General features: G+C 48.3%; 1 protein-coding gene across 1 annotated transcript in view; it reads left to right on the forward strand.

Annotated features, from left to right (window-relative positions):
* The window catches only part of KIF5C (kinesin family member 5C), a 163,887-nt gene that overhangs the window by 129,935 nt on the left and 8,938 nt on the right, over positions 1 to 25,014 (forward strand). The window contains exons 18-25 of the mRNA XM_018062660.1: positions 1,144 to 1,220; positions 2,487 to 2,596; positions 4,766 to 4,867; positions 5,096 to 5,156; positions 9,627 to 9,698; positions 12,377 to 12,481; positions 14,357 to 14,573; positions 15,674 to 15,787. Of these exons, the coding sequence (XP_017918149.1) occupies positions 1,144 to 1,220; positions 2,487 to 2,596; positions 4,766 to 4,867; positions 5,096 to 5,156; positions 9,627 to 9,698; positions 12,377 to 12,481; positions 14,357 to 14,573; positions 15,674 to 15,780 (851 nt within the window). The 3' untranslated portion in view covers positions 15,781 to 15,787. The remainder of the gene's footprint in view (positions 1 to 1,143; positions 1,221 to 2,486; positions 2,597 to 4,765; positions 4,868 to 5,095; positions 5,157 to 9,626; positions 9,699 to 12,376; positions 12,482 to 14,356; positions 14,574 to 15,673; positions 15,788 to 25,014) is intronic.

A 25,014-nucleotide genomic window follows, 5' to 3' on the forward strand; every position in this document is an offset into this window, starting at 1 on the left:
GGTAGTGTGGGAAGGTCAGTATATATGATTTTGGTGAAGAGGGAGTTCACACAGTCAGGCACTTATCTTACACAAGGTTTTCTGCTAGCCATGAGGAGCTAAATTTCACCATGAAGATAGTTAGTGCTTTTCCAGATGTGAGGAGATGCAAGGATTGGGATAATGAAATCACTTCCTGAAAATATCTTTCTAAAACCCCCTTCCACCAGTTTCCCTGGAGCACAAAATGCCTCTTTTCTCCACCCTGAGCTCCCTTCAGGGCGTGTCGAAGGTCAACAGCTGCAGCGGCACAGGGTTCAGTCTCTGCAGAGGCAGATGGCAAATGCCCTTGGCAAGTGCCAATTTGCAGTTGACACTGGAGTAAAGTGAAACAGAGTGGAGAGAATACTTAATGACTTGAATGTCACTGTTGGAAACCCTTTTGGTCCCTCCACCTGAGGCTGCTCATGGTCCACTGGGCTCGGCGAGACCTCTGACTGAGAGGAGGGTGGGGCTGATGCCCCCTCCCCAGAGGTGTATCTCATTGCACCATGCCCCAGCACACAGCGTGGGCTCCCTGCTTAGTCTGGAGAGAGTTATTTTATGTTTCTTTTTGCTTTGTGCTTGTCCCTAGATTATTTCCCTGCTCCAGATTCTTAGAGAATACCCATGGGAGGTAAATTAGCTCTTTCCGAAACTCTAATAGTGGCAGGTATCCAAGTACCACTAATGTTTGCAGAGAGCGTTGTTAGTGACGATGCATGTCTATGCACACTGGCAGGAGTGGCTCACCAGGCCTGGGGGGGCGCAGTCCTCTGAGGGCACGGAGTGGCAGCCCCGTCAGGTCCAGCATGACCGCTCCTAGATCACATGTCCCCTCCAATCGCCCTTCTCCCCGGAGGACTTCCACAGTCTCCCTGGAGAGATCAGCCTTGATTTAACAAGCTGGAAGTTCTGAGGTGTGGAGGGTATCTGAGAGTGACATTCAAGAAGTCCCCCTTCAGAGGCATGTTCCTTTATTCCACGGTGGTACCTTGGTGAGATAAGCTGATGTTTCACCATATTCCTTTCTGTTGTGTGTGTGTGTTTTTTTCTTAATTTTTACTTTTGGATGGGAATCCTGCCAGTTAAATCTTTTACATCATCCTTTAAAATTCAAAACAGAAAAAATGCATGAAGTCAGCTTCCAGGATAAGGAAAAGGAGCATCTGACCCGGTTACAGGATGCCGAGGAAATGAAGGTATGTATGCAGCCCTTTCCAGGAGCCCCGCACGCCCTGGGACTAGATCTCCTTCATCTGGGAAAATCCAGATCCTTTCCAAGATGTGTGAGGTGAGGTAGGAAGGAGGGGGGCGGGACTGGGGCTGGGCCGCAGAGCTGCTCTCAGAGGGTGGCTGGACTTAGAGGTGAGATGGAGATGGACGTGCAGGTGTCCAGGCCCACTGAGATGTCTGCAGACAATAGTTACGTTGCTTCAGCACATTTCTCTTCCCGCTCATGAGCAAGAGGGAGAGAATGCACCTTCCAGTAGCCGTGCTGGTGAGCCGTCACAGCCTCTGCAGAAACAGTCACCCCTCTTTTGAATGGAAGGAAGCACCTCCTCTCTATCTTTTAAAGAAGTACCCCCAATTTGAATTTTCATCTCAAACACAGGGGTCTTTATTTTGGTCACATTTTAAACAGAAATGGAAATGTGGGAAAGAAGATTGGGAAATAAGGGTTTTAGGTGGATAAAATGAGACAGGAGAAAATATAGAACTTTTGATTGTGTGTGTGCATGTGTGCGCACGCTTAGTTGCTCAGTCATGTCCAACTCTTTGTGACCCCATGGGCTATAGCCTGCCAGGCTCCTCTGCCCATGGAATTTTCCAGGCAAGGATACTGAAGTGGGTTGCCATTTCCTTCTCCAGGGGATCTTTCTGACCATTGGCAGGTGGGTTCTTTGCTACTAGAGCCACCTGGAATAGTTTTAGACAAGCCCCAAGCTCCACTGGGTGTGAGTCCCATAGTTAAAGTGATGCCATGCTGTTCAGCCAACAACCCTGCCTCACCTGGCTGGGCCTCTCCTGGGTTCACATCACTTTGGTGGAAGGGTCTGCTTGGAGCATCATCATAAATCCATGCAGTGGACAGGGCCGGGAGATTATTGACATTTTACTGGTGGGGAAGTGCAGCTCAGGGAGGTGCCATGACCTGAGGTCATCCAGGTAGTAAGAGGTCAGTGACCTCAGGGTGACCTGGTGAGAGAAGCTGTGTGGCTCAGGTGAGCTGTGGAAGGTCAGAGGCAAACCCTTTCCTCATGAAATATGGTTATTTGTCCATGGGAACCACTCAGTTTTCTAACAGATCCTTGGCTATTGTCCCTATAAAGCAGGGTAGGTCCTGGGCCCTCGTGTGGGGATCTGGCAGCTGAGGGAGGTGGGATAGAAGGTAGCGACCCGGTCTTGGCACCGCGTGGGCTGCGAGCCGACAGCGGCTGACACATTTCCGCTGGCCTGGGCTGCAGAAGGCGCTGGAGCAGCAGATGGAGAGCCACCGGGAAGCCCATCAGAAGCAGCTGTCCAGACTCCGGGATGAAATCGAGGAGAAGCAGAGAATCATCGATGAGATTCGGGAGTGAGTTGCCCCGGGGGACTCGCAGGGCATGGAGGCGGGCACAAGCCCTGTGCCAGCCTGGAGGGATGTGGCGTCTAGCCCTCTGCTTTTCCTGCCCTGTGGGTGCTGGGCTCCGCCCTGGTGTCACAGGGAGCTGGGTTGTGATGCTTCTGAGGTCTGTTCCCCATCTGGAGTCCAACCTCTGAGGGCTCTGGTGGGCAGGTGGCAGGTTGGCCCAGCTGCCCTGCCTGGTGCCCTGCAGAGCAGGACACATTGATGACTCACATGGACAGACACGTGCCCCTGTAGGTGGGGATGAGTTCCTGTGAGGGTGTGAAAAAACCTGAGTTGGTCCTGACTCGGGGCTTCTGCTGGGTTAATAAATGCTCCAGAGGAGACCGTCAGCTCCTGCTGCCTCCTCGCCCAACACATACCTGTGTCTCTACAACCTGGAGCCACCAGGTCACACACGTGGACTCTTAGGGACCCATGCTGTTGGGTGTCTGTCTGCGCTTGAGGACATCATTGCAGCTGGGCTCCAGTGACACCTTCTCAAGGCCATTCTGTTGCAGCTGCTGCTGAACAGCCCCCTGCTCAGTAACGACCCCTCCCCATTCCCCTCACCTTCCCACATCATCAACACAAGTCCCCAGGCTGGGAGGCACCTTTAGGATCCTCTCCTGGGGATTCTTAACATTTTTGCACAGTGAGTCCCTTTGCAGAACAATGTGTTTACATGTCCCAAATAAAAGAGAAAAACAAAGAAAACCAGTTATATTGAAATATGCTGAAATACAGTTCATTCCATGCCCCCATGTCCCCCACCCCAGTCTAGACTAAAGGTTCCCTCCTTTCTGTTTCTATAGATGAAGAAACAAGATTTCTATACAGAATCAAAGCTAAATGATTTCCTTAAGGTCATACTGTTAAACAGGAATCAAGCTAGAGTTGGAGTTATTCTCCAGACTACTGATCCAAATCTCTTTGCTTGTACCGCACATTTGCATTTTAAAAGCAAAAGTGTAAATGATGCCATGGGTAGACTTTGTGCACAGTCTACCTAGGAAAGCACTTAGCATCGTCTTTCTCCCTTGGGGCCACCCCATGCTGCCTCTCAGGTTGTGCTTTCGGCCTTTAAGCACGGCTTTTATTTGTTATTCTGATGAATCACCCACAAATCATTCAACTGGGAGGAAAGGGAAGGGAGGGAATGGAGGTGAGAGAGATGGAGGGTCTCTGAATGAGTTGACAGGTGGGGGGAGTTTCCTTGGCCTATGCCTTTCATCTGGCCTCTGGGTTTTCCTTCAGATAGTGTGTAAGCTATTCGGTATGGTCACGCGGGCATGGGAATACAAAAGGTTTTATGAGGATAGCACGTATGCTAAGTCATGTCCAACTCTTTGAAACCCTATGGACTGTAGCCCACCAGACTCCTCTGTCCATGGTATTCTCCAGGCAAGAATACTGGAGTGGGTTGCCATGCCCTTCTCCAGGGGATCTCCCCAACCCAGGGATCAAGTCTATGCCTCTTATATCTCCTGCATTGGCAGGTGGGTTCTTTACCACTAGCACCACCTGGCAAGGACTGGGGTACATAAAATGACCCGGTGTTCCCATCCAGGTGGTGAGTTTCTTTCTTGCAGCAAGCTCAGACTTTCTTTGTGTTTCCTCTCTCTGACCACTGCCTCGCTTCCCCCTCCTCCCCCACCCAAAGACCTGACAGAGCAGAATGGTCCCTATGTCAGCCAGGGAGTTGGACTTGGGAGATGTTTTCAGAGCATCGGACCAGAGAGGAGGGGAAGGTCAGAGTGGCCAGATAAGGTTCCGGGAGTGCATGCGTACCATCTGTGGGGCAGAAAAAGAATTCTTACTGGGCTCTCTTTCCCTGTTTTAAAATATTGGCCCCTTTCCCATCTCATTTTTTTTTTTCCCTTCCAGAGCTCTTGCATAAGCCAGCTATAAATACATTCTTAAAGCCTTATGTTTCATGCCTCTTAGATGTTCCCAGAAATTAGTTTTCACTTGGGCAGGGAGGAAGCTGTGAGGTTGTTCTCTGATCTCTCAAAATCTTCCAGAATTGTCGCCTTTATTGCACAGAGCTAATGGGCTTGGAACAGAATTATGTCTTCAGTCGCATGACTCAGAATCTCAGGGTGATGTGGAATGCATTGCTGTTTCCTCTCATTTCAGTTTGAATCAGAAACTGCAACTAGAACAGGAGAAGCTCAGTTCTGATTATAACAAGCTGAAAATAGAGGACCAAGAGAGAGAAATGAAACTGGAAAAGCTCTTGTGAGTACGCTTTAAATATTTCCTCTGTTTTCTCTCATCCCCATGAAATCTCCGCCAGTCCACACTGGAGATTCAGGTACCAAGATATTCAGGTTAGGTCGGGCCAATTTAAAAACAGACCCTGAGCTGGTGAGTTGGTTTGTTTTGCTGATTTATCTGCAGATGCATGGTGTCTGTGAGAATCTCTGATGCCCCTTCGGTGGTTCATGGTTCCTTTCTGTTTTATAGATTGCTCAATGATAAAAGGGAGCAAGCCAGAGAGGACCTCAAAGGGCTGGAGGAGACAGTGGTATGTTGATGTGTTTCCCAACTCATTTTAGTCTCAAAGACCAGATTAGTTTATGATCTTTTGAATTTGTTTCTTCTAAAATTTTATCTGTGCATGCCTTTCTTGAGTATAATTTTAAACATAAAACTTCTTATGGAAACATAAGAGCTGTAGAATTTATTCCCTAGGTTTTGACACAGTGACTAACCATCCAGCCATCCTTAGGAGTATAACCCTGGAGTCCTGATGAGATTTAAACTCAACTCAGTGTCTGGAATTTTGCCGCCTCTTGCACATTGTGCTTACTTCCATTCAACAATCAGTGGGTATTTGTTGAGCACCTGCTAAGGACTGTTTCTTTTAGGTGCTTGGGTTGCATCAATACACAAGAGAAGAGGGTGGCCTTCTGAAGCTGTCCTTCACTTGGGGAAAACAGTGAACAGTAAGGAAGTAGATCGTGGTCTCCATTAGATGGTTATAGAAGAGGCACAGGATACTGGCTGGGGGAGGCCCCACTGGGAAGTAACATTTGAGCAGGAGCTTAAATAGGAAAACGAAGGAGCCGTGGGGATATCTGGAGGAGGAGCCTGTGCCAAGGCCCTGAGGTCAGCCCACGACCCACATTTGGGGAACAGCAGGGAGATCAGTCTGTCTGTGGCCAAGAGGAGAGGCGGCGTAGGAGGCAGGCACAGAGAGGTCAAGGCAGAAGGGGGGCCAGGCCAGATTCGGCCTTGAGACCTGCAGGGTTTGTGGCAGAGGAGTGGCAGGTCCACTTCCCTTTGGAAGAAGGGCTCGCCATGTGAGACCCTGGTTGCTTTTCTCTGTCCTACATCTGAATTCATTGGGCTTGTCTCCTGGTCTGCTTCTGTTTTATTTGCCCTTGTGGATGGCTGCCTGGTGCCAAGGGCTCTCAAGAGCCCTTCAGAGTACCATACAGCCTGTGTTTGAAGACAGACATCCCGACATAGTTTCTAAATCTGGTGAAAACACATCCAGTCATTGCACATGACATGTTGTTTAGATATAGGCAAGCATACTGGTTCCATCCATACGTCATGTGAACTACTGAGGGACTGAACCTGAATCCAGGAACTTGGTGACCCCAGACTGGAAGCAGGTGGTTGATCAGGGCTGGACCTGAGGCTGTGCGTGGGCCCCTGGGTGAGAGTTGGCTACTCCTCAAGGCTGGATGGGGGCTCTAAGGGCACAAACCATTCAGGACAGAAGTAGAATGACTGTTGATAAAGTTGGGCCTCTTGAGCCTGGTGGAGAAGACAGTGGACAGAGCGGCTGGAGGGGAAACCGAAATGAAGCCATGAAGTTGCTTTATCTATGTCTGTTTTCCTGGAGAAGTGATATTCATAATCATAAATAGTATATAACAATTCAGAAAAATATTGACCATTAAAATGTTCCTATATTCCCACCAGCCGGAGGTCAGTATTTCAGTATCTTCCTTTGCACTCACGCACTCTCTCAGTCTGTCACCTAGCACACCTTTCATGCTCACACCCAGACACTCACTGTTTACCTCTCTCCCTCTCATGGTCTCACCCACACTTGTGCATAATCACTTGTTCTCACTCACTCACACGTCTTCACATATACTCCCACCCACAGGTCCCCACTATCACATGCTCATGCCTGGATTCATCCACTCACAAGCTCTTACACACTCAGCACATCCCCATCACATGCTGACACACGCATGCACAGACCCCCGTGGCCACCCACACACTCTCACTGGCATACTCTCACTTCTGCTCATTCACTCTCACAACCCCCCTCACGTCCACTCACACTCACCCCACGTACTCTCGCTCCCAGACTCACAAGATTTCTCTCTTTCATACTTACTTGTGAGCATGTTACTTTGCTCTGTTGACTACATTTCTTTTTTTTCTCTGTGTGTGTGTGTGTGTGTGTGTGTGTGCACATGCTCAGCTTATGGAATCTTAGTTCCCCAACCGAGGATCGAACCTGTGCCCCTGCAATGGAAGCGTGCTGTCCTAACCACTGGGCAACCAGGGAATTTGCTTGAATATGTTTTTAACAACACATTTTCCTCACTAGCCTCCTCAGATACACTGGTTCTCCCTACCCTTGCATCCATTCCCCACCCCACCCCCCACACCATACTCACACTCAGACACTCAGTCCCTCACACGTGGACAGACCCACCAATACAGCCCCCCACGAGCCCTCGCTCTCCATCCACATACACGCACATGCATCACACACGAACGTTTCAGTCCCCACACTGGAGCCCTGCAGTCTGTGCCAGTCTAGACGCGGGTGTTACTACGTATCCTTCCATCGCATCCTCCCCACGCTGTCAGTGTTCCTCAGAAGTGGCTCACTGTCTTTGGCTGACCCTTCCTGATCCTTCCTCAGCTCAAGCTGCTCTGCCTCCTGAAGTGTCTGGGAAAGGTCAGGGTGGGACCTGCCACGAGGGACCAAGGTCTGTAAAGCCCCCTCCAGGGGCGACATTTGGGAAGGCCAGCCGGCCAGTGGGGACATCTCTGGGACCCCAGGCAGCCCTCTGGCCTTACCAGGACACTTCGTGTGGACTCTGGGGCTAGACCCCTCCTCCCTCTGTGTTGGTGAACCTTGTGTCTCCACCGCTGTGGTCCCACCCTTGCTGTGACAGGAAGTTGAGCCCTGACTTTTACACGGAGGGGCAGCACCTGTGCTAGGAGAGACTTGAAGGAAAGCAGTCAGGGTGGAGGAAGAAATAATGCACGTGATGGAGGAAAATTCATGGCCCCAGGAAGCCAAATGGGAGTTGCCTAAGCATACACGTGTGGGCTATCAACCATCTCCAAGGTCTGAACTGCCTGTGTTAAACTGTTTATAGAAAACCAAACAAGAATGAGAGAAAGTCACCAAGCTCAGGTCTCTGGATTGTTTGGTGTTTGCCCCCGAAGAATCGCCTGGCCCTTTGACAAGGCGCCTAGGTCTTCTCTTCTCATTTCCCTGTGGGGTGCTGGTGTTTTTCATGGAAAGTAGTTTCTGTGGTTATAGTTCAGTCATTAATCAACTACCTGAAGCAGGAAGGAGGCTCGCAGAGCAGAGGGCCAGGATGGAGCTCCCTGGGACAGAGGCGCAGACAGCGTGGCTGTGTGGCTGACAGCGTGGAGCTGTCCCCCCCTCTGCCCCCACCTGCCAGCTGGTGGCTCCGCCCCGGACATGCACTGTGTCCATGGCGTTCCCAACAGCAGGCCCGCTGGGCCTCCTGCAGAAAGCAATTTGCCTCATCTGAGGAGGCAATTGACTTTAGGTGCTTTTTATTTCAGCACTATTACGGAATTGGACCCAGTAATAAGACCTAAAATTAACATAGAACCTTTATTCCCAGAAGCTTATTGTTTCCACGGCTTTGGAGCCTGTTTTGTCCTTTTTTCTGTGAGCTTCTGTTAGTTCCATCCCTTGATGTTCTGTGTGAGAGTAGATCAATTTTAACAAATTGAAAAATACAAATGCGAGTGTATTTCTCTCCTCATAGGAAAATATTTTTCACGGAACTGGTTGTAGATCTTGTGATGAATACATGGAGACTTAAATGGAAGGAAACATTTAGGTTTTCTGACTTTGTTAACAGAGGGCACCAGGTTTGACTCAGACCTTTGTCTTAGCAATCTAATTCCTAAGTGTTCATTAGTAGAAAATAATCCAAAATTAAGGGGGAAGAAAATGCTCCCAAGAAGTTAACTATAGGAAAGTTATAGCAACAGCAAAAGCCTAATGAAGAAATAGCTGCCAACTATGATGCATCAATAAAGTAATACTAGCTAATATTTACTGAATACTTACTATGTGCCAGAAACTGTTGTAAGAGTTTTATAAGAATAATCTCATTTAATCTTGATAACAACAACTATAAAGCAACTACTGTTTTTATCCTCATGTTATAAATAAGAAAGCACAGGAAGGTTAGATACTTTGCCCAGGGTCACCAGGTGGAATGTCCCATTAGCTCAGTGATGTGAGGCAAAAAAAGTCTATAGACCAGGGCCAGAGGGGTGTGGGAACATGAAAAATGTTGGTCAGCTCGGGTGGGAGAAATTGCGGGTAACTTTTCATTAAAATTTGTTGGCATTTTGTGTACACCAATAAATTAAAGTGAAAAAAGAGTCCATTCTGTTACAACTAAACTCACTAGGAATTTTTATGAGAAAGCTTTCAAGTTTTCGTGGTTAAAAGGGAGGAAAAAGGTTCTATTTAAAACAGAGCAAATGAGCAGGCTTCAATTTAGTTTCCGTATCTTTGTTTGAGCTCCCAGGCTCTGTGCCTTGGGGTAGCCCTGGGAAGATGCCGGGTGGAGGGGGAGAGCACGAGGGTGGGCAGGTCACAGGGAGCGGAAGGCCCCATGGCCTTGACAGACAGCTTGCAGAGCTTTGTGGAGGCAGCTGGGGTTGATGGTCTGGTGCCAATGGTGTCATAAGTTGTGTGCCCTCACTTAAGTGGTGTTTTAACGATCTTCTCTTCCAGTCTCGAGAACTCCAGACTCTACATAACCTCCGTAAACTCTTTGTCCAGGATCTAACTGCACGGGTTAAAAAAGTGAGTTCTAATTCATATGAATGGGATTGAGGAGAAACAAAAAGCTGGCCAGAAAGAATCATTTTCAGTTGCTTAAATCATTATCACTTGCTTAAATCCTAGCTGGTGATGCTTAAAAATTACTTCATACCAGAGAATATGATTAAAAGAATGTGCCAGAGGGGGAAAAAATACTTGGGAACATTTTTCCGTCTGACTTTTTGTTCTTAGTGAAAGGAAGCTATCATCCTTTCCTTGGCCTTTATTTCAAAGGAACACATATTTATCTGGTTGCAGTGTGAAAACCTCTGAGTGACGCAGGGAAAACCCAGAGGGCTGTCAATAGACAGCGTGGCCCTTAGCCTGGTGAATGATGCCAGGAACCTGGAAACACCAGGGGCTAGACCCTCCTGTTTCCCTGTTAGGAGGCTGTGAGGGGCCAGGCCAGAGTGTATGAAGCACTTTAACTTCACGTGTCTTGCCTCCTGTCCCCAGCAGCCTCGTAATTGGTCCTTTGTGTTCTGTTTTACGGTTGTGGGAAGGGCTCCGCTGACCTGAGATGACAGAGCTGGGGAGAGCCAGAGATAGGACTGAGATCCAGGTCGGTGTGACTTCTGAGTCTGAGCATTTTGTGCCACACGCAGTGGTGATCTTGGGGAATTCCGAATGGTGAACCCCTAGAGCAGTTAGCAGAGGTCTTAGGAGTGAGGAGGGAGAAGCAGCAAGGAGGCTTTTGAAAAAGTGATGGATGAGGAGCAGTGAGCATACCCAGAGGTAACAGGATGGACAGAGGTGTATTTAAGTGTGTGCATGGGGGTCTGTGTGCAGGAGCCAGGGAAAAGAGATGAAGTATATTATTTAAGGGAAAAAAAAGAGGAGGTGATTGATAGGGTCAGATCTGAGAGGATAGAATTGATAGCATAGAAGAGTATATATGGCTTGGTAAATGGAAGGGACATACTTTCTCAGAGAGGAGAAGTGGAGAAACCAGACATTAGCAAGGAGATATATGACAGGGGAAGAGATACATTCAACGACTCTGACTTTCTCAGTTAATGTGGAGAAGGAGGAAGAGAATGGGGAGCCCACGGAGGCTGGAGGAGGCTTGGGCAGCTGTGAGGGATTTTCTGGAGATAAGCAAAAGGATGCTGAGCAGTGGAGGGAGTGTCCAGATGAGGTTCAGAGCATGGATTTGCCTCGGCACTTGGCAGCATGATTCTAGTGAGTTTGGAGGGCTGGAAATCAAAATAAGGAAGGAGGGTAGAGGATGATGGGAGGTTTCAAGGCTTGAGTGGCAGGGATCAGGAAGGTAGGTAGTGACCACAATCAACAACATAGAAATGATCAGAGGACCTGGATCGGGGAGCAAAGAGAGGCCAGAGCAGAGGTGATGAAGACAGAGACGAGAGAGATTATGATAAGAACTGAAAAGACTCAGGGGGGGGAGGAAGTATTCCAAGGAGGAAGCAGAGCTTGGGACCAGATTTCATGATGTAAGACTCTCTGGGGAGGATTTGCTCTTAGACCAGTGGTTCTCAAAGTGTGGTCACCTGGCCAGCAGCACTCGCATCACATAAGAACTTGCTGGGTGTGCAGATTCTCAGACCCACCCTGGATCCACTGACTCAGAGACTGGGCTGAGTGAAAGTCACTCATCGGGTCTGACTCTTTGCGACCCCATGGACTATACAGTCCATGAAATTCTCTAGGCCAGAATACAGAAATGGGTAGCCTATCCCTTCTCCAGCGGATCTTCCTGGCCCAGGAATCGAACCGGGGTCTCCTGCATTGCAGGCAGATTCTTTACTGACTGAGCTATCAGGGAAGGCCCTAGAGCTTGGGACCAGACTAAAGACTAGGGTGGGGCCCAGCAATCTGAGTTTTAACAAACCTTCTGGGTTTAAGAGCCCTGGATTTAGAGCCAGGAGACAGGTTTGAGATGCTTGTGTGGCCACCAGCTCTCAGAAAGAGTGATGATATCTTTTGTAATCAGACAAAATAAGCATGCTTTGCCGTTTTTAGACTCCAGGATGCGTTTGTACATGTATTTCCGAACTTATGTGGCCACTCAGCATGGAAGTGTTGGGAGAACAGTGCTTTTGTTAATCTCAAGATCTGATAAATTTCGAGTGTCAGTCCAGCACAGCACACAGATGCCTCGACTGGTCTGGGATGGATTCATTAAATAATCTCATGTAATTGAAAGCTGAAGGGACAAGCAGAGACCATGGAGACTGCCCAGTGGGACCACAGACACTTTCCCGCAGCTTGATGACTCATTATCTCACTTGTGATGTTTTGAAATGAAATTTAGGTCTTGGGCTTATGTTTTCCCATTAGTTCTTCTTAATGAGTTTTGACACACTTCCTTTTGAAAAGAAAAGTGTCTGTTCACCTACCTGCAAGGGAGAGGTATATTCACAAAGAGAACTGTATCTAATCTGTATCTTTCAAAAGTAGATTGCAATATTTTTGGTCAGCTATCTAAAAAATAGCATGTTTGATACCGATCAAAGGAATTAATTGGGAAGACTGTTGAGTCTCAACTTCTAGAAGCTCTATTTTCATTTTCAGAATAAACCTTTAGTAGGATTGGGGATTTCTCCCCAAAGATATTTAGAATGGCTCTTCCGCATGATGCTGGGGCTGCGGCTGGGCAGTTTGGAGGCTGATTCTGCTGACCCCTTGTGTTGATGCAGAGTGTAGAGCTGGACAGTGACGATGGAGGAGGCAGTGCTGCCCAGAAGCAGAAAATTTCCTTCCTGGAGAATAATCTGGAGCAGCTCACCAAGGTTCACAAACAGGTAGGAGGGTTGTGCCAGCTTGCCCCTGCTTCTCCTTCTCTCCTGGAAGGGAGACTCACTGCATTTGGCTCCACTGAGGGAGGAGCTCTGATACGGAGGGTAAAAGGACTACAGCGTCACCAGGGAACATCAGCGTCAGAAGGGACCTTGAACTCTTAGTCTTCAGTGGCTCCCTTTGTATATAAAATACTGTCTTTGAAGGAAGCCAAATAAAAAGAATAGAGTGTGAGCTCTCTGGGGATTGGAGAGCAGGGTGTTCAGTCGTGTCTTTTCATTCTGCCTCCCTTTCCAGCCTCTGCGCCCAGCTGGCCTCGGTGTGTCCCATGATGCTTTTGAGGACACTCTGTGGACCCAAAGACTCCACAGTACACAAAGCAGAGGACACTGAGTTGGTTCAGGCTTCCTGTTTCTAGAGACGAGAAACAGACTAGGAGGGGAAGCCACGGGCTTCATCCCACAAGTGGGAGAACTGGGGCCGGCACCAGACCCCGTTCTGCTTGCTCTGTTTCTTGGGCATCCTCTCAGGTCCCCGCGACACCCTGGAGTTTGTTTAGAGCGACAGAGAGCAATAACCATGTCCAAACCCACTGATGACTCAGGCAGGTTGTTTGTCTCCTTTCTGCTTATTTTTTAAAATTTGCTTTTAATTGGAAGATAATTGCTTCACAGTATCGTGCTGGTTTCTGTCGTACATCAGCATGAATGAGCCATAGGCGTACACATGTCCCCTTCCTCTTGGCCCTCTGCTCTCTGTTTAAATGCGGAAATGTTCGTGATGGCTTCCCCTAAATCCTCAAGATTTGGGATCTGAAAAAAAAGGTTCAGCTTTGCAATGGACCACATGCTCTAGGGGATGTCATTTCTCTTTGACTCGTTACATGCCCTTCAACGTTACTGATGACAGCACTTTTGCCCAAAGGGAGGATGACAGATTCAACGTGGTTGAAGTCATTCAAGCAAACTGTTGAAGACAAACAGAAAAGCGGAAACTGCTGGGGACTTGAAATTGAGTCCTGAGATTCGTTAATTATTTTATTCAAGAATTCAGTGAATATTTATTAAAAACCTACTCTGTACCGGGCACTGGGGCTGGGACTGGGTGGGGAGATGGGGTAAAGAAAACAGGTGTGGACCTAGGAATAGTTCAACCCATATAGCACTCCTGATTTTCAAATATTTCCTGACCCACTTGCATTCCCACAATGGTCCTTTTATGTAGTATGTGGACTTAATAGTGGTTGAATGACTCATACCTGGTCAGATGACCAGGAAATAACAGAACTGGCTTTTGGCCCATCCTCAACCTCGGGTGAGTCTGTTCCTTCTGAATTGAGAGTCTTGGATCATAAAGAATGAGCAGTATTCCTGGGTTACTTAGACCCTGGCTACACTCCAAACCTTGTGCTGCTGTGGACAACATGTCCTCTCTGAAGGAGGCCTTCAGAGAGCTCAAGAACATGAATGCCTTTCGAGAGCATGTCCGAGCTGGCCTTGTGTTTCTTAGCTTTCACATGCCAGCGTCGGAGTTGTCAATTTTCTCCCGCAAGTTCCCCCTCGCCCCTCAAACAAAAGAAGCAAATCCCACCCAAGCCTGAATGTTTCCCACAGTTGGAAATGGCTTCTAATTCTAGCCTACTCCCCTCTCCACTTTCTCCAAACTGTGAATACTGTGTTTGGCAAATCTGAGTCTCGGGGTGTGGGGTTTTTATTCCCCTTGGGTGCTCCCAGAGTTTATGGTCTTATGCACTTTCCAGAACAGCCTGGCAGGGGGTGGCGGTTCTAACTGCTCCTCTGTGGCCTTCTCAGCCCCCCAGCGCGGGGTCTGCTGCTCCTGCCTCCCCTTCCGCTAACTCCCCAGCTCTCCCTTCCCTGCAGCTGGTCCGGGACAATGCAGACCTGCGCTGTGAGCTGCCCAAGCTGGAGAAGCGCCTGCGCGCCACGGCCGAGCGCGTGAAGGCGCTGGAGAGCGCGCTGAAGGAGGCCAAGGAGAACGCCATGCGGGACCGCAAGCGCTACCAGCAGGAGGTGGACCGCATCAAGGAGGCCGTGCGGGCCAAGAACATGGCCAGGAGAGCTCACTCGGCCCAGATCGGTACGTGCGCCTGTACCCGGGCCCTTGATATAAGGCGAGGGCTCCACGGGCCAGATGCCCTGTGCAGGCCAGCCGGGGCCTCCCAGTACCTGGCGTCCATCCTGGCAAGATGGGATCGCCAGACACGTGCTTCCTTGAGATTCCAGAGGACATGGTGATCTTCAAAATTACCGAGCTGAGCAAAGAAGCCAGCCAGCCCTGGCTGCCGGCAGAGGGGTTTGGCTGTAAACAGAGGTACACTCTCCCAGAGATACCAGAGTATAGGGCTTGCTCAGCAAAGCCTGCAGGCCCCTCGTGGTCTGCACCTGGCAGAACCATGAAGGAGCTGCATGTAGCTAGAAGCCTCAGGGAGAGTCTCTTGCAAGTACAGGTCTGGAAATACCCTGGAGAGAGCCAGGCCTGGCATCAGTGAGTGCATGGGGGGTTGGACATCTAGCCCCTTCCTTCTACCTGCAAAGACTGAGAGTGTAGCTGTTGAGTCATAGTTCCTGGGATAGAGCCATAGGAGGAAAATAGATTTAGGGATGTCTCTAGAGAGCATTTTTTTCTTCTTCTTAGATGGAAATATCTCCAATAACATGTAATATTTCTTATCAGATACTGCTCTGCAGATGTTTGGGAAACCAGCAATTCCTTGTTTCTAGTTTTAAGATCATAGATTAGTGCTTTACTGCGTTTACTGGATTTTTATACCCTTGGAAAATCTCCTGAAACCTGTGGACCTCTTCCCCTAAAAATGCATCACAGACAGAATTCTGCATCCAGTTATAGGGAGATGCTGTTGGAACTCATCGGGACCTACAGATCTGCCTCAGATAAAACTGAAAGTCTGATGTCTCTAATTTTCATTAATCAGAATTGAAGTAATTGATAAATAAGGTCTCTTTGTCCCCTGAATATTGGGTGGCTTGGGTTAGCTAAGTGTGCTAATAGAAGGGTAAACTTCCTGTCTTCAGAAAAGTCTGGTGACCGATAAGAATTGCAACGTTGATGAGAAGATTGTGCCTCTTGGTTTTTGCATGTGACCAGGAGGTATCTGGATGCAGCTGTGTAAGCCCTTTCTGAATGTCTCTTCTCTCTTTTCTGTCGGTTGGACACAGCCAAGCCTATCCGCCCTGGACACTACCCTGCATCATCTCCAACGGCGGTCCACGCCATCCGAGGGGGAGGAGGCAGCTCTTCAAACTCCACTCACCACCAGAAATAAATATGAAGTGAGTCCCTGGTGTCGGGTGGCTTCTGTCCAGGGCAACACCAGGGGCTCTCCTCGCGTCTGCCAGGAGCTTGGCTCCATGTGTGTAGACAGCTAAGCTCCACCCAGCACACGCTCTGGGGCTTCAGGTTATTGGGGGGCCTGCGTTTACCCCCAACTCAGTCTAGAACCTTTGGGTCTTCCAGCTCAGGCCACCTGATGCTGGGACCCTCTGGGGGTGCCAAGGGCGTGGTGAATGAGTCATGCCAGTCTCCTTTTGTCTGTGGGACTCCCCTCTGTAGCTGGCATCCTCAATGGCATTACCTGTTTGTCAGGTGCTTTTGCCCAGAGCAGGTAGACATGGGTGGTTGCTCTAAGTCTCAGGAACCGAACCTAAGAAAGAGCCAGATAATTGAAAGTCACATGTTTATAATTACTATCTGAAATCAACAAATAGGGTTTTAAAGAATTGTGCAAATTTTCATCTAGCTAAGTCTGGACCACTTTTTTTCTTTGAGATGCTGGTCTGAAAACTACTCTTCCCACAATCCACATGCCTGACTTTGCTGTACCATGTCAGCACAAAGGAAAAAGTGGTGTGCTTGAGAAAAGAGGGGGCAGTACAGGCCTGTCCTCTTGTGCTTGAGGGAAAGAGTTTACTGGTTGGGCAGGGCAGAGAGACAGCTCGGTGGCCAGAAAACTCTGTTTAGAGAAACTGACTTCATGCCAGTAACCTATAGATGGGAGGAGGTGGCTCCTAATGCTGACTGTGGAGTCTGAGCGCTCACTAGGAAAGCTTGCAAAATGGATGAGCTTGGCGACAAAACTGCAGTGATCGGGGCAAGTCAAGAAAGAGTGGGTCTGTATCTAGCCTTCCCTGATAGCTCAGTTGGTACAGAACCCACCTGAAATGCAGGAGGCCCTGGTTCCATCCCTGGGTTGGGAAGATCCCCTGGAGAAGGGAAAGGCTACCCACTCCAGTATTCTGACCTGGAAAATTCTATAGAATAGCAGAGTTGGACCAAGTGACTTTCACTCTCACTTCAAGGCAAGTGAAGATGAAGGGCTGGAGCCCCCACTCACAGGCTACGACAGTATTGTTAAGGCTCAGACAAAACTTCCAAAGAGGAAGCTTTCACGTGCCCTGCCCCAGGAGCATGTCAAGGAGCAGGACACACCATGCCCATGGCAGGCAGGGTGACCCCATCTTCTGTTGTATCCTGGAAGGGTGGATGGGAAATTATCTTAGTGATGGGTCACCCTATTCAGATGTGATCTCTGCTTTTAATCAGAAGTGAAGGCAACCCACTCCAGTGTTCTTGCCTGGAAAATCCCGGGGCAGAGGAGCCTGGTAGGCTACACTCCCTGGGTTGCAGAGTCACACATGACTGAGTGGCTAAACAACAACAAAGTAAAACTGGACGTTAAAAAATTGGTTTTGACTGCATCTTATCAGTGTTAGGGTTGACACTTGAAGGGAGCTGTAAGAGCAAATTGGGCAGCTTAGTACAGAAAGCCTAACAGGGCTTCTCGACCTTTGGTGAGTGTTAGCAGCACCTAGCACCCAGAGACACAGTCTCCTTGAAGCAGCGTAGGGTTTGGACCTTCATGTTTTCACCAAGTACCCCAGGTGACTGCTGCCTGCATGCTATCACTTCAGTCATGTCTGACTCTTTGTGACCCCATGGACTATAGCTGGCCAGGCTCCTCTGTCCATGGGATTCTCCAGGCAAGAATACTGGAGTGGGTTGCCGTTTCCTCCTCCAGGGGATCTTCCCGACCCAGGGATCAAACCCTTGTCTCTTGTGTCTCCTGCATTGGCAGGAGGGTTCATTACCACTCACACCACCTGGGAAGCCTTTGAGACCTGGTAGCCTAAAGTATCCAAAAGTGGCTTATATGGGATGCATGTTTATTCCTCTGTCTCATGAAGGACATTTGAGGGTGATCTGTCAATGGCTGGGAGAACCGTACAGTGACAAACTTCAGCTCCCTGTCCTCGGCAGGCGCCTCCCTTCCTCAGGGTCACCTAAATGACTTCTGCAGTCCTCACGGTAGTACCTGTGCTCCATGTTAATGTATGATATTTGTTTTTCTCTTTCTGACTTACTTTGCTCTGTACGACAGACTCTGGGTTGATCCATGTCTCTACAAATGGCCAAGTTTCGTCCCTTTTTATGGCTGAGTAATATTCCATTGTATATGCGTACCATATCCTCTTTATCCTTTCTGCTGTGGATGGACATTTAGCCTGTGTGCTATGTTGAGCAAGCAGAGAGAGCAGCTGGGGAGAGGCAGAAGCAGCTCTTGCTGTTGAGTCAGCTTCCTTTAAGTTGCCCTTTCAGAGGTGCCATCCAGCTCCAATGCCTGCACCCCTCGGACACAACTGAGACCCACGTGATCACAGCTGCTTCAGGGGAGGCTGGAGAAGGTGGTCTTTGGCTGGGCCCATCACTGCCCCAGATAAGAGTAGTGTTCTCTTGCCTGGAACGATGAGATGGATGTTGGATAGGCAGCCAGCACTCTGGTTGTTCTTTTATTAAAATTTTGTTTGGCTGTGCTGGGTCTTAATTGTGGTATGTGGGATCTTAGTTCTCTGACCAGAAATCAATCCCTGGCCCCCTGAATTGGGAATGTGGGGTCTTAACCATGGAGCCGCCAGCACAGTGCCCCCAGCACTCTGCTTATTGAACACACTCTGCAGCAGCTCTGTGCAAGATGCAATATCTGTTACCCACTTGGTGGAAGCGCCATGTTCACATGTGTGCTTGGCTTCAGCAAGCTCCTAAGGAATACACCAGCCCAGGGATTCCAGCTTCAGAGACTGCTCAGTGGAAGGCCCCCTCCTCGGGCACTCCCAGAAAGGCCCGTGAGCCCCACTTTAATGTAAGATATGTACAGCCATACGGCGGCCAGCCATCACCCCAGCCTGAAAGTCTCAAAGTCCTGAGACTTTCAAGACCTTCAAAGTGTAGACGCACCCTCACCCAGCATGGTGATTTGTTTCTTTTGTTTCTAACTCAAAGTGCTCAGAGTGGTTTTGATGATTTTATCTGAAACTGGAACCTTCTCCACCCACCTTATTACCTATTCCTATGACTCCCATGGCTGACTGTTCTCACAGCGTCACCAAACAGACCCCATGCAAGTGTCAGGGTGGCGGAGGGGTTAAGGGGCTTGACTTTGGACAGAGACCTGGGTCAGGTGTCAGGCCTTTCATGTTCTTAATCTCAGAGTCAGTCTTCTCTTCTGTGAGATGGGGAGAGTCCTTTCCCTGGGCACTGCAGTGATTTGAGGGCTAAATGAGGTCATGCTTCTGAGCAGCTTGGCACATAGCGAGTGCTCAACAAAATGGCAGCTATGGGAGAGGTGAGCAGTGCAAGCTTGGCACAAGGTGGGTGGTTAGTGAGTGCTGGTTTATGTTATCTTCTAATTCTCATAATTGTTGCAAAACAGTTTTTAGTCTCTGTAGCAATAGATTATAACCGCTAAGTGGAGAAGGTTAATGTCTGAGTATCCTGTTTGGTGCTGTGACCAGATATAAGGGGTTTAAAATATACTAGCGTGTATTTATCCCAATATTATAAACAACAACATTGACTATTTTTATGAAAATAATTGAGCATTGATTAGTGGAGTCGGAAAAAAAAAGGATGATAACCAATGGAGTAAGGAATTATAATTGGAGCTGAGGAAATGCTGATTAAAAATAAGCTTATTTAAAAAAATAATTGGAGGAAATTCCCTGGCGATCCAGTGGGTAGGACTCTGCTCACTCTCTGCTGAGGGCCTGGATTTAGTCCTTGGTCGGGGAACTGAGATCCCACAAGCCTCACAGCATGGCTTAAAAAATAGAAATATGGAATTCATTTATTAGGTGGATCAAAACCTTTTTGAGATGATCTCTTTTGGGTTTGCCTGGTGGCATTGCAGGTAAAGAATCCGCCTGCAATGCAAGAGATGTGGAATCTATCCGAAGGTTAGGAAGATCCCCTGGAGAAGGGAATGGCTACCCACTCCAGTATTCTTGCCTGGAGAATCCCATGGACAGATGAATCTGTTGGGCTACAGTCTATGGAGTTGCAGAGAGTTGGACATGACTGAATGACTGACACTTTCTGCTCTTTGGATGCTTGTTCTGAAGTGTGTCTGTCCTGTAGCAATGGTCTCAGCTGCCGATCTTCCCAGCCCTCCTGTTGGAGCCAGAATGGCACCTTCATACTCAGGCAGCATCTGGGTCCCTTTGGGATTTCTTTCCGCTTCATTTCAGGATGCAGAGAATATAGTCACAATGCATCTCTGGGTTTATGCTCAAAGTTTCAGAGCCACTGAAGAGGCCAGCGTGTGGAAATAAAAAAAAAAACCCAGGACAGTGCCAGCTTTAATCTCATATTAAAATCTGGGGGCCAGGGCTGCCTCAGCAGGATGGGGACCATCTCTTTCAAGCTCCAAAGCCGGACAGGGGGCAGCATGGTGCAGCAGACTGAGGACACGGGGTATGGAACTGGCCACGTGTGGGTTCCAGCCCTGGCCTTGGCTCTGTTCTTTTGTGACAGTCGGCAAGTTGCTTGATTTCTTTTAGCCTCAATTTCTTTATCTGCCAAATGGGATCAGGCATTTTATACTTGCTCCGTACTTGGTTTAACAGTAGAGAGACAAAGACTCTGTTCTTGTGTGCTGACATACTTGTCGGGGAGAGAGAGCAGATAAAGAAGGTAACTGCAAATAGTGGTCAGTGTTCTAAAGAAAATAAGAACAGCTTAATGAAATAGAGATTAGGGAGATTTATTTAGAAATGGGGGTGACCTTTGAGCTGAGAACTAAATGATGAGAAATGCCGGCCCCATGGTGATGTGTGCACAGACACTCACTGGAAGCTGGGTCCAGATTGCAGCACGTTTGAGGAACCACAGGAAGGCTGATAAGGCTGGAGCATGGAGAACAGAGGAGAGTATCATAATTTGGGGAGGGAGATGGAACCAGATAAATTGAGATTGAGGTGAGCAGTTTAGAGTGTAAGCTAAGCCTCGGGTTCACTGGGGCCTTTGGGCCTGGGAGTGATGGGACGGGTTCATGACTAGGAAAGGTCTGCGAGAGCTGGACTTTGTAAAGAGGATAGGGATGGGGTGAGAGTAAGTGCAGGGGACTCCCCAGGGGGTACTGTTGTGGATGTCCGCTTGGGCGGGTGGCAGGCGGAGTAGCCCTGAGCTAGGTGGCAGTAGCAAGTGGTCAGAGTTGACCTGTGTTGGAGAGCTGAGGGTGGAAGGGTGAGGAGGAGGGGTAGCTGGGAATCAAAGGTGGTTCCTGGGCCCTAGCAATCAGGTAAATATTGGTACCTTTTAGCAGTGACTTGGAAAATTGAGCAGTGCAGGGTTTATGGAAAAGAGAGCTTGGTGGATCATGAGATTCCTCTTAGACAGCTCAGCCTAGCTCACCATCAGGCAGGTATGCTGAGTAGGCAGAAACCTGCAAGCTCAGGCGAGAGGTCAGGGCTGAGGTCATAGAGAATTATGGCCTGTGGATTGTGTTTAAGACCACATGTCCAGGAGGTCACCTGGAGAAAGGGTAGACAGAGGCAGAGAGTGAGGAGGGTTTGACCAGATCTGGGGACTGGCCAACGGAAAGAGCAGAGAAAGGACGTAGCAGCGATGAAGGGGCCTGAGGAGGAAAATGTTAGGTTCAGGGAGGCAGAGTGAAGCCCTGGCTCCTAAGGGAAGGTGGTCAGCTGCGCTGAAGGCGGCTCAGAGCTCCAGGGAGATGACCACAGAGACTGATGGTTGTTGGAGGTCTGAGGGCAGAAACTTTAGCTTTAGCACAAGGGGGCAGCATGGAGCAGAGTGTGGAGGTGGGGAAATAGAGTCAGTACCTGCTTGCGGCTTGGAGTTTTGTTTGAAGAAGCAGCAGAGAAATGGAGGGATGTGAGATTAAGATGGGGTTTGCATTTTTTTTTTGTTTTAATTTTTTTTAGCTGAACTCCACAGCATGTGGGATCTTAGCTCCCTGACCAGGCATCGAACCTGTGTGCCCCCAGAAATGGATGTGCGGAGTCTTAACCACTGGACCAGGAAATCCCTGCTTTTCTTTTTTAAGATGGCAGCTATTACAGCTTATTTATACGCTGATGGTAATAGTCCAACTAAGAAGGGAAATTGATAACTTCGGAGCCGGGAGAATTACAGTAGAGAGTATTGGCTTCCGGTGAGGTGCTTTGATCTGAACGTGAACGAAGGCAACGCTGTATCCAAGGCAGGATAGAAAGTTCTGGTAAATGGGACATGCAGGGAGGTGAAAACGGAGCTCATCTTAGTGCTTGTTTTCCTGTGCAAGTAAGGCAAGTTATCTGCTGAGAAACACAGGGTTGCAGGCTGAAGAGAGGTGTGAAATAGGCCGCTTGGGTAGTGCTGAGTGCTTATTCGAGGCCCTGCATTTAATTAAGGTAGACACCGTTTCAATAATTGTCCAGCTGCCTGGTACCGAGGGCCCTGGAGCTGGGATTACTTCCTTTGCTGTGCAGTGGGCACTGGTTCCAGTATGTCCACCAGATGGCGCACGTGGGGCATTACTGAAAGCTCGGTCGTTTTCTGAAAGGCTTTTTGAGGCAGAATCCATCGTCTTTTGGTTTTCCTCTCTTATTTCTCAAATTTGAGTAGTAAATAGAGTACTTTTAAGGAAATAAAATTCTCACAGATTCGTATAGTTAATTTAAATTATTTTATTATAGTTTTTATTTTATTTATTATAGTGCAAATTTTAAGAAGTGTTCACTCCTTAAACTGGTAGATGTTCTACAACTATCAAGTTGAAAAAGATTTACGAAGTAGATTTAAAGAGTCGAAAATCCAAATCACCAACCTTTACTAAGTTTTACTAACTTAACAATGATAGTCTTTTGCTGAAAATAAAGAGCAACATGCAATGTGACTGTAGTATGTATTGCATTCGGTGGAGTTCATCACGTGTGTCAAGACATGACGATTCTTTCACCCTCTCTTCCTGTTAAAAATCACTGCAGGATCACCCATTGCTTTCAAGTCATTCTGTCTTTTCATGGCTGGAATGCCTCATCTTCCCATTGTCTGGATTTTACTTGAAGAGGATAAAAGCTGTGACGAGAAGCACCAACTTGGTTTTGGCGTAAAGCAGGTGTGGGGCTGAAGTTGGTTACAAGGTGGCCAGCTAGATAATCTAGAGTATGCACATGTTAATGCTTCAGTTTCTTGACAAGGAAAGCATACAGTTGAAAATATAGTGGAAATGAATCAAAGACCTCAGATGCCTTTCAGTGTTGATGTAGCTGAACACTGTTATTTTGGCGACTGTACACATATTGCATGCTGTTCATGGGGTTCTCAAGGCAGGATACTGAAGTGGTTTGCCATTCCCTTCTCCAGGGGACCACATTCTGTCAGACCCCTCCACCATGACCCACCATCTTGGGTGGCCCCCTCACCGCATCGCTTAGTTTCACTGAGTTAGACAAGGCTGTGGTCCGTGTGATTAGATTGGCTAGTTTTCTGTGATTATGGTTTCAGTGTGTCTGCCCTCTGATGCCCTCTTGCAACACCTACCGTCCTACTTGGGTTTCTCTTACCTTGGACATGGGGTATCTCTTCAGCTGCTCCAGCAAAGCACAGCCGCTGCTCCTTACCTTGGACAAGGAGTATCTCCTCACTGCCGCCCCTCCTGACCTTGAACGTAGAGTAGCTCCTTTCAGCCCTCCTGTGCCAGCATGGCCACCGCACCTTGGATGTGGGATTGTTCCTCTCAGCCCCCGCCCCTGACCTCAGGCGTGTGGTAGTTCCTCTCAGCCACTGCCCCTAACCTTGGACGTAGGGTAGCTCCTCTAGGCTGCTCCTGTGCCGTTGCAGCCTGGCACTCTCGGTCACTATGATGCTGTGAAAGTGCTGCACTCAGTATGCCAGCAAATTTGGAAAATTCAGCAGTGGCCACAGGACTGGAAAAGGTCGGTTTTCATCCTAGTCCCAAAGAAAGACAATGCCAAAGAATGCTCAAACTACCGCACAATTGCACTCATCTCACACGCTAGTAAAGTAATGCTCAAAATTCTCCAAGCCAGGCTTCAGCATTACGTGAACTGCGAACTTCCATATGTTCAAGCTGGTTTTGGAAAAGGCAGAGGAACCAGAGATCAAATTGCCAACATCTACTAGATCATGGAAAAAGCAACAGAGTTCCAGACAAACATCTATTTCTGCTTTATTGACTATGCCAAAGCCTTTGACTGTGTAGATCACAATAACCTATGGAAAATTCTGAAAGAGATGGGAATACCAGACCACCTGACATGCCTCTATATGCAGGTCAGGAAGCAACAGTTAGAACTGGATATGGAACAACAGACTGGTTCCAAATAGGAAAAGGAGTACATCAAGGCTATATATTGTCACCCTGCTTATTTAACTTATATGCAGAGTACATCATGAGAAACACTGGGCTGGAAGAAGCACAAACTGGAATCAAGATTGCCAGGAGAAATATCAATAACCTCAGATATGCAGATGACACCACCCTTATGGCAGAAAGTGGAGAGGAACTGAAAAGCCAGTTGATGAAAGTGAAAGAGGAGAGTGAAAAAGTTGGCTTAAAGCTTAACATTCAGAAAACGAAGATCATGGCATCTGGTCCCATCAGTTCATGGGAAATAGATGGGGAAACAGTGTCAGAATTTATTTTCGGGGGCTTCAAAATCACTGCAGATGGTGACTGCAGCCATGAAATTAAAAGACACTTACTCCTTGGAAGGAAAGTTAGGACCAACCTAGATAGCATATTCAAAAGCAGAGACATTACTTTGCCAACAAAGGTCCATCTAGTCAAGGCTTTGGTTTTTTCTGTGGTCATGTATGGATGTGAGAGTTGGACTGTGAAGAAAGCTGAGCACCAAAGAATTGATGCTTTTGAACTATGGCGTTGGAGAAGACTCTTGAGAGTCCCTTGGACTATGAGGAGGTCCAACCAGTCCATCCTAGAGGAGATCAGTCCAGGGTGTTCATTGGAAGGAGTGATGCTAAAGCTGAAGCTCCAATATTTTGGCCACCTCATGCGAAGAGTTGACTCATTGGAAAAGACCCTGATACTGGGAGGGATTCTGGGCAGGAGGAGAAGGGGACAACAGAGGATGAGATGACTGGATGGCATCACTGACTCGATGGACATGAGTCTGTGTGAACTCTGGGAGTTGGTGATGGACAGGAAGGCCTGGCGTGCGATTCATGGGGTTGCAAAGAG

The sequence above is a fragment of the Capra hircus genome, chromosome 2 (assembly GCF_001704415.2).
Source record: "Capra hircus breed San Clemente chromosome 2, ASM170441v1, whole genome shotgun sequence".
Taxonomy (NCBI): Eukaryota; Metazoa; Chordata; class Mammalia; order Artiodactyla; family Bovidae; genus Capra; species Capra hircus.